General features: G+C 49.3%; 1 protein-coding gene across 1 annotated transcript; it reads right to left on the bottom strand.

The window, feature by feature from the left end:
• Positions 1 to 511: 511 nt before the first annotated feature.
• Etv3l (ETS variant transcription factor 3 like) lies at positions 512 to 7373 on the bottom strand. Its single transcript, XM_063250337.1, has 6 exons — positions 7098 to 7373; positions 5964 to 6077; positions 5630 to 5822; positions 5248 to 5437; positions 4812 to 4932; positions 512 to 986 (listed from the first exon to the last, which is right to left on the bottom strand). The coding sequence occupies exons 2-6, from the start codon at positions 6022 to 6024 to the stop codon at positions 712 to 714; spliced, it is 840 nt and encodes a 279-aa protein (XP_063106407.1). The 5' UTR covers positions 6025 to 6077; positions 7098 to 7373; the 3' UTR covers positions 512 to 711.

The following is a 7373-nucleotide window of genomic DNA, read 5'->3' as shown; positions in this document are numbered from 1 at the left end:
AGGGGGTAGTTTGCCAAGGGCATTTTATTCCTGGCCAGTGGGGAGTATTAGAGAGGCAGGAAGCAGTCCCTTCCTCCCACCTCCTTCGGGCAGAGGAGGTAGAAGGAAGCTCCTGAAGATAACTGGAGCTTCAAAAGGATGGAAGAGAAGGTATGGGGAGTGGCAGAGAGACAGTGACGTTAGCTTAGACAGTGAGATAAGCTGGAGAAAAAAGGAGTTGGGGGGTAGCCCCTCCCCAGCAAAGCACTTGATTTCCTTCTGACATGGGCAGGTATAGGATGAATGGTTCAGTTGATGAAAACCTTATTAATCTTCTCTCTCTCGTTCTCCAAAAAAAAATAGAGACCAAGACTTCTTAGTCTGATGAGCAATTTGGTGGGAGAGGAGTGACCCTGCCTCAGTTCTTCCCACCCCCACATTTGTGCCTTTCTGTAGTGGTGTAAGTCACCTCTTCACATCTTTTTGCAGTTCTCAACTTGTGTCCAGCAAAACCAGAGAAGACGTGGGCAAGAGGGGATGGAGTTTGGAGGCCCCTCCATCTTCTGCTCCAGCTAAGGAGGATCCAGGGTGGGGGACACAGGGCTCTCCACAAGTTCCAGTCTGAACCTCTGGACATAAGGTCTCCCTGGGTTCCAGATACCCTTTTACCCCAACCATTGGTCAGGCTTACCCTCCAGCCCCCCAGACCTGAGCAATGGCACCAGAAGGCTCTCATCCATACCTTGTCCCAGCCTGGCCATCAAGGGGAGCCCTGGAGCTTGCTGGGGCCCTGGGGGACACCCAGGCACTCGAAGCAGGGTGGCGGGCTTGGAGGAGCTGTTGTTCTGCAGGAAGAGGAGGCAGCAAGGACCCTGACACGCGGGCCCAGGGGGAGGGAAGAGGTGAGAGGGCAGGGACGAAGGAGGCGAAACTGGGCAGCTGGGTTTGGAGGCCCCCGAGATGGCAGCATGTCCTCAGCCAGGAGGAACTGGGGGCAGAGCCGAGTCCTGGGGAAGGAAAGAAGAAGGGTAAGGAGGTGCCCCTCTCTGAGGGACTGTACTCTCTTTCTTCCCTTCCATATCCTGCCAAAAGTCTCTTCCCATCTTCCTGGCTGGTTTGCTTTTCTTCAGCTTCCTCAGGAATGTCCTTTCTTGGATCCAGACTCCAGTCTGGATGCAAGTACTGCTGCCTGCTGTCCTGTCCCCTGCACCTGTTCACAGGGCACTTAGCTAGGATCCCACGGTCTGTCCTGTGCCTGTTCATCTAATGTCTGTGCTCTACTTTATTCTCCCCTGAATGCAGCCTGCCTTGGAACAAATTTAATGCTTAATAAAAAGGCATATTGATCTGGGTGTGGTGGCACTTGCCTATAATCCTGGTGCTCTGGGACACTGAGTTGGAAGGACCAGGAATTTGAGCCCAGCCCAGGCAATTCAGTGACTTAGTGAAAACATGTCTCAAAATAAAAAATAAAGAGAGCTTCTCATTGTAGCTCAGTGAGAAGGCCCTTGGTTCAATCCCCAGTACTGGGAGGAAAAAAAAAAAAAAGTGTTGAGAGAAGGAATGAAGGATATCCTTTGCCCTAACTCAAGGAATCCACTTAACTCAAGGAATTCACTCCCTGCCCCTGGAGCAAAGGCTCTAATTCTAGCTGGGTGAAGAAGTGATTGTGTATCCTTGGGCTTGTCCCTGACATGTGCAGGCCTTTCTTTGTCACAAAGGGCCCTCTCTTGGCTAAGATCAGACAGCATCTCGAGTGGGAAGGGCCCAGGCTAGATATGGAGTGAGCTTTGACTTTGTTTGCACTGACCACAGCACTTCTTCCAAGGACGCTTCCCTGCTCCCGTTCCTTCCTAATCTGCCTCCTTTCACCTGCTGCCCACCTGGATCCCTGGAGCCGATTAGCTGGAGCTCCACACTTCCAGAATCCTAACTTCAGTCCACATTTTTCTTAGTGAGACCACATCATTTAACTCAAAGAGCAAATATCAACCTAATATGGTCACAGGGTTGGGGGGACTGGGGAGTACAACTGGGTAAGTTAGGACTTTATGCATGCAGGTTGTTAGATAGGATCCAGGAAGTGAGAAAAGTGCTCCTCCAAGAAGAAAAGTGTGGGTCCTCTGCTGGAGTGTCCCCTCCCTGTGGGCCTTACATGAGGTGGGGCCACTGTTTCCCAGAAAGGCTGTGTCTCACAGGCACCAGGCGCAGGGCTGCTTCTGCCCTCACAGTGTGTCTCTGCGTGCTGCTGCCCTATGAAGCTTACTGTATGGCATCACTTGCTTTGGGTAAGGATGGATTGAGGTGGGTAAGTGTTCTGAAAGCCCAGTGAAGAACTGGGGAAATGTGGGGGAGTATAGGGGTTGCTAATCTTGTGCCATAAACCTGCTTTGTGTCCCTTAGGGCTTGAGCATAGGCAGTGTGTGTGTGTGTGTGTGTGTGTGTGTGTGTGTGTGTGTGTGCACCAGCACACTTTTGAGGAGGACAGGGAGGTGTGACAGAACCCACTTCAAGCTGGGGCTTGGAAGGGGCACTTTCTCTCTTCATGGTTTCCCAGAGAGGAGCACACAGTTGGTGCCCAGGGCACTCCCAGAGCCAGGAGGGGTTTGGGGGAAGGGAGGGCTGTGCAGGTGCTGTTCAGATCCCAGCTGCCATACTGGTGGCACAGTGAGTCCCAGCCTTCCTCTGGCTGCCCAACACCCAGGGCCTCAGCTGCATGTTCAGGGGCACAGAGTCTGGGCCCTAGCTGCACGCAGCCTGAGGTGGAGGCCAAGGGTATTCAGTCCATAAATTGGCTGGAATGAAGAGAATTCTTGGATCTTTGTCTTGGAGTGGCTCTGTTATCTTTTCCATAGGAAATTTGATTGTGTTGCTGCAGGAGCTGACTGGCATCTGCCTACATTTCCATCCTCTTCTCCCATTCCATCCCCTGCTGGCCTTCTTCTGGCTCCTTTATCTGTCCCAGGGCCTGTCCCACTCCCTCGGAGCTCAGCTACGTATACTTTGGGCCTCAGCTCAAATGTCACTTTGTCAAGGAAGTCTTCCCCAATGCTCTCGATTTCTCCCCTATATCAAGGAGTGCATTTCTAAGTGCAGATCTGTTAGTAACTGAAAGTCTGCCTACAAGACTATAAAAGCAGTCCTGCTCAGGGTAGTGCCCTCAGTCCCAAGGAAAATGCCTTAAACAGGCACATTAAACAGGGGGCTATTAAACATCCAGTGAAAGAAATGAATAAGTAAACAAATAAAAGAACAAACTTTGTTTTCCCCATCTCACTCCAGCTGAGCCTCCTTCTTCCTCTGGGACCCTTGTTTGGTTCTGGACCAGTCTAAATCATCACCAGTCTAAATAATTTTCTAAAGCCTCCAATACCAGGCTTGTGTCTCCTCTAATTCCAACTACACTCAACTCGAGTATAAATACTACTGAGCTTACAACAGGGCTATGTGCTTGCTAAAGCCATTGGAAGCTGAAAATAACATAAGTAAAAAATGCATTTAAACTTGGTATAGTGGCACATATCTATAATTCCAGCTACTTGGGAGATTGAGGTAGGAGGATCAAGCATTCTAGGTCAGGCTTGAGCAACTTAGAGAGACCCTGTCTTAAAATAAAATTTTAAAAGGGGTCGAGGATATAGCTCAGTGGTAGAGAGCTTGCCTAACATGTAGGCTCCATCCCCAGTACTGCAAAAACAAACAACTGAAAAAGATATTTAATATACCCAAACTACAAAATATCGTGGCTTCAGGCTGGGGATTTAGCTCAGCGGCATAAGCACCTGTCTTGCAAGCAGGCGGTCATGAGTTCGATCCCTGGTACCGATAAAAATATATACAAAAAAAAAAAAAAAAGGTGGAAAAAAATATCATAGCTTAGTACACAGTACAGTAGAAAATAGTAACAGATCATCCACATGATTGTGTAGAGGATCAGGAATTGTGGCTCACAATGTACTTTGTATTGCCAAGAACAGGGAAAGATCAAAATGCAAAATTGCAAGTGTGCTTTCTATTGAATACAGATTGTTTTGCACCTCTGTAAAATCAAGTATTCTAAATGAAAACATCATGAGTTGAGGCTTACCATGATCTTTATAAAATGAAAATCTGAACATGCCTCTTCCTCCTGGGTCCATTTTAGGTCCCTCTTGGTCATGGGCCAAAGTCTGATCCCCATACAATGATTTCTGAGACCTTGGGGAAACAATACCTGTTTGCTGTGTCACCCTCTTTCCTCTCTCCTAACTCCCATTTGTTCCAACCCTCCCCACAGGTCTCACTGTGACTCCAGCAAACTGCCAGCACCCGCCAGACCAGTTATGCTTACTCATGGCTTTTTATTCTACACAAGCTATTCCCTCTGCCAGGGCCTCTTTCTCTACTTTCTTACCTGTGTAGGTGTCATTTCCTCCAGGAAGCCCTGACTTCTCTGCACCTCCCCAACACCTCTGCACCTCCCCAGACTTAAGTGCTTACTTAAGGCTCAATTTGGGTCACTGGCTGTCTCTCCTCTCTGCTCCCCACTGAGCTCTGAGCTCTGAGCTTCTTGAGGGCTCTTCTGTCTCTGAGCCCCTATAACTGTAGATAACTGATGGCCAATAAATGTTGGTTGAATGACTAAATGACTTGTGTACTATCCCTTGTTTCAAGTCTGCTGGACCATGTGGCTAGGTCAGGAGCGCCTCCTCCTCCTTCCTTAAGATTCTCTGTCCTGGCTAGTGATATAGCTCAGCAGCACAGGACCTGTCTTGCAAGTGCAAGATCATGAGTTCAATTTCCTGTACAAAAGAAAAGGAAGATTTTCTGTGCCCCATATCCTAGACACTCACGGTAGTGACTGCTGCTGCTCCCCTTCTTTTCCTCAGAGACATCTGGGGACTTCTGGGGGGTCCGCTGTCTGGCCAGCTGCTCTGCAATGGCCTGATGAGTGAACAGCATGCTGGGCAGGAGCTGAGGAGAGAGTGGGGTGGGATCTGTTTTCCTCCCTGGCATCTACCCTGTATCATGTCCTGGTTAAACAAATATACACTTCCTTCTGTTCCACTATTGAGAGAGGGATGCCTAGTATTGAAATGGCCCTTGCTCAGTGATGAGAGCTGTCCCAGATAGATTGCTGAGCACCCTTCCTCTGCGTTACTTAGGAACTAGAACCCAGGAGATCTGAGGAAGATGAGTCCTCATGGTGGAGAGGAGGGCTAGGGGCCTCCTAGGCAGAGAGACAGGTGCTGGTGGGGCTCTGGGGGGAGGGGTCACCCTCATGCCTACCTCACTCTGCATACCCATGGGCACAAGAGTTGGTCGACACTGGGCAGGGGCCCCCAGCAGCAGGCAGGGGAAGGATGGTGCCTGCACCTCCCATGCAGGATAGTTGACTACAATGAGCTTGCTGAAGTTGAACTTGTAAGTGAACCTTTTGCCTTTGGTCTTGTGCAGGATCCTTTTGTTGTAGTAATACCTGGAGAACCAAGGTTAGAAATCAATCAGAGTTGCCCTCCTGAGCCAGCAAGGCCAGCCAGAGCTGTTCCTGGAGGATACCAGGCATCTTCCTGTGGGCAACGACATTTGCCAAGCCTCGGACAGGGGTGCCAGAACCAGTCCTTGTCCTTGAACTCTGCCTTCTCTGGCTGTGTTGGCCGGCTTGTCTTACCTGAGGGCCCGGCTGAGCTTGTCATAATTCATCTGTGGTTTGCATTTCCTGCGGCCCCAGAGGCGGGCCACCTCATCTGGATCCTTGATGACAAACTCCCCATACTCTCCCTGCTGCCAGGCGATGACATGGCGGAACTCTTCCTTTTGCAGCAGCTCCAGGATGAAGTGCCACAGCTGAATCTGCCGGGAGCCTGGGGAGGACTCAGGTTTGTAGGCCCAGTCAGGGAAGGCCAAGCCTGGGATGGGGAAGGGAGTATGAGGGCTGCCCCAATGCTCCAGGGCCCCACCCATGGCAGCTGCACGAGCATGGGGGACCTGGTACAGAGGCTCACCTGAGATCCAGTAGTTGCCAGGTGTAGCTGAGATGCCCTCGGCCAAGCAGCTACAGTACATGGTCCAGTATATGTAAAAGAGGGCTGAGGCTGAGTCCTGGGGTGAAATAGTCACTTAAGAGAAAGGGAAAGAGAAGAAATACAGATCAGAAAGGAAAAAGAGCGAAGTCCAAGGGAGAAAAGGAAACCTAACTTAGGAAACTTCCCCATTCTCAGGGCAGGGCTCAGCCTTGTACCCACAGGTGCTTTGGAAGTATTTGTTCAGTTAATGAGCCAGGGACAGAGAGGAGGGAATCTTGGTGTTTCTCTCCTGGGGAGGGAAGGGAAGGGAAGGGTGTTGGAATGAGCTTCACTATGATAGACTTGCGTGATGCAGATAGGAGGAGGAGAAAAAACATCTGAGTAAACTTTCAAATGGAAGAGAGGAAGAAGGTATGAAAAGCCGCTTTTCATGCTCACTTTTGGTTGTAAAAATGTGCAGAAAAATTATGGAGGGAGGACAAGAGATGCTGTCACAAGAAAACAGGACATAGGGCTGCCCTTGGGCTAGGAGATTCTTGGGTGTTTAGGAGTTATGTGTTAGCAGGATTCTGGGGTCATGCTCAGATCACCCTGTCTGATGGAGCTGGCATGAGAAAAGCACTATTCTTAAGCAGGATTTGGTAGGCTTTTATATCTGGAGGACATGTAACACTGTGTCTGGAGTGGCCACCTCACATTTAAAAAAATCACCTATTAGTTTGGCATGGTGGTGCACACCTGTAATCCCAGGATTTGGGAGCCTGAGGCTAGAGTAACATGAATTTGAGGCCAGCCTGGGCTACATAGCAAGTTCAAGAGTGGCCTGGACTGGACAGGGAGAACTTGTCTCAGAAAACCAAACCCAACTAAACCAAAAATCATCTATGGCTGTGTTTCTCAAATTTAATGTGCATAATGATCATTCTAGAGTCTCTTTAAATGCAGATTCTGATTCAGATGGAATGTGTGGACCTGATATTTCTAAATTTCTAAGAAGCTCTTAAAGTTGCTGCTGTACTGCTGTTCTCTGGGGCCATACTTTATATAGCAAGAACCCCTGGGCTATAGCAAAGAGAAGCCATAGATATTAGAAAGTTAAAGAATTCTAGTTACCTCAGGTTGTAGGATCCTCCTGACCCTTCCCACTCCAAGCACCAAAAGGTCATGTGGCCTTTTGCTGAAGGCTCTGCTCACCAGGGTCTGGCTCAGTGTCTCAAGGTCAATGGACTACCTGACAGGAGTCCTATTTGGGCTGGGCTGAGAGCATATCTGGAAAATACACTAAACAGGGCAGTGAGTAGATCCATGCATCTTTGCATTTCCTAAACCAACAGTTGGAGTGGAGAGTAGCTCAGTGATGGAGGGTTACAATGCTTGCCTAGTCTTCTT

The sequence above is a fragment of the Cavia porcellus genome, unplaced genomic scaffold (genome assembly GCF_034190915.1).
Source record: "Cavia porcellus strain 051 isolate PalLab524CR breed Dunkin Hartley unplaced genomic scaffold, mCavPor4.1 scaffold_6, whole genome shotgun sequence".
In the NCBI taxonomy this organism is placed as follows: Eukaryota; Metazoa; Chordata; class Mammalia; order Rodentia; family Caviidae; genus Cavia; species Cavia porcellus.
This window is presented reverse-complemented; position numbering and strand designations above follow the sequence as displayed.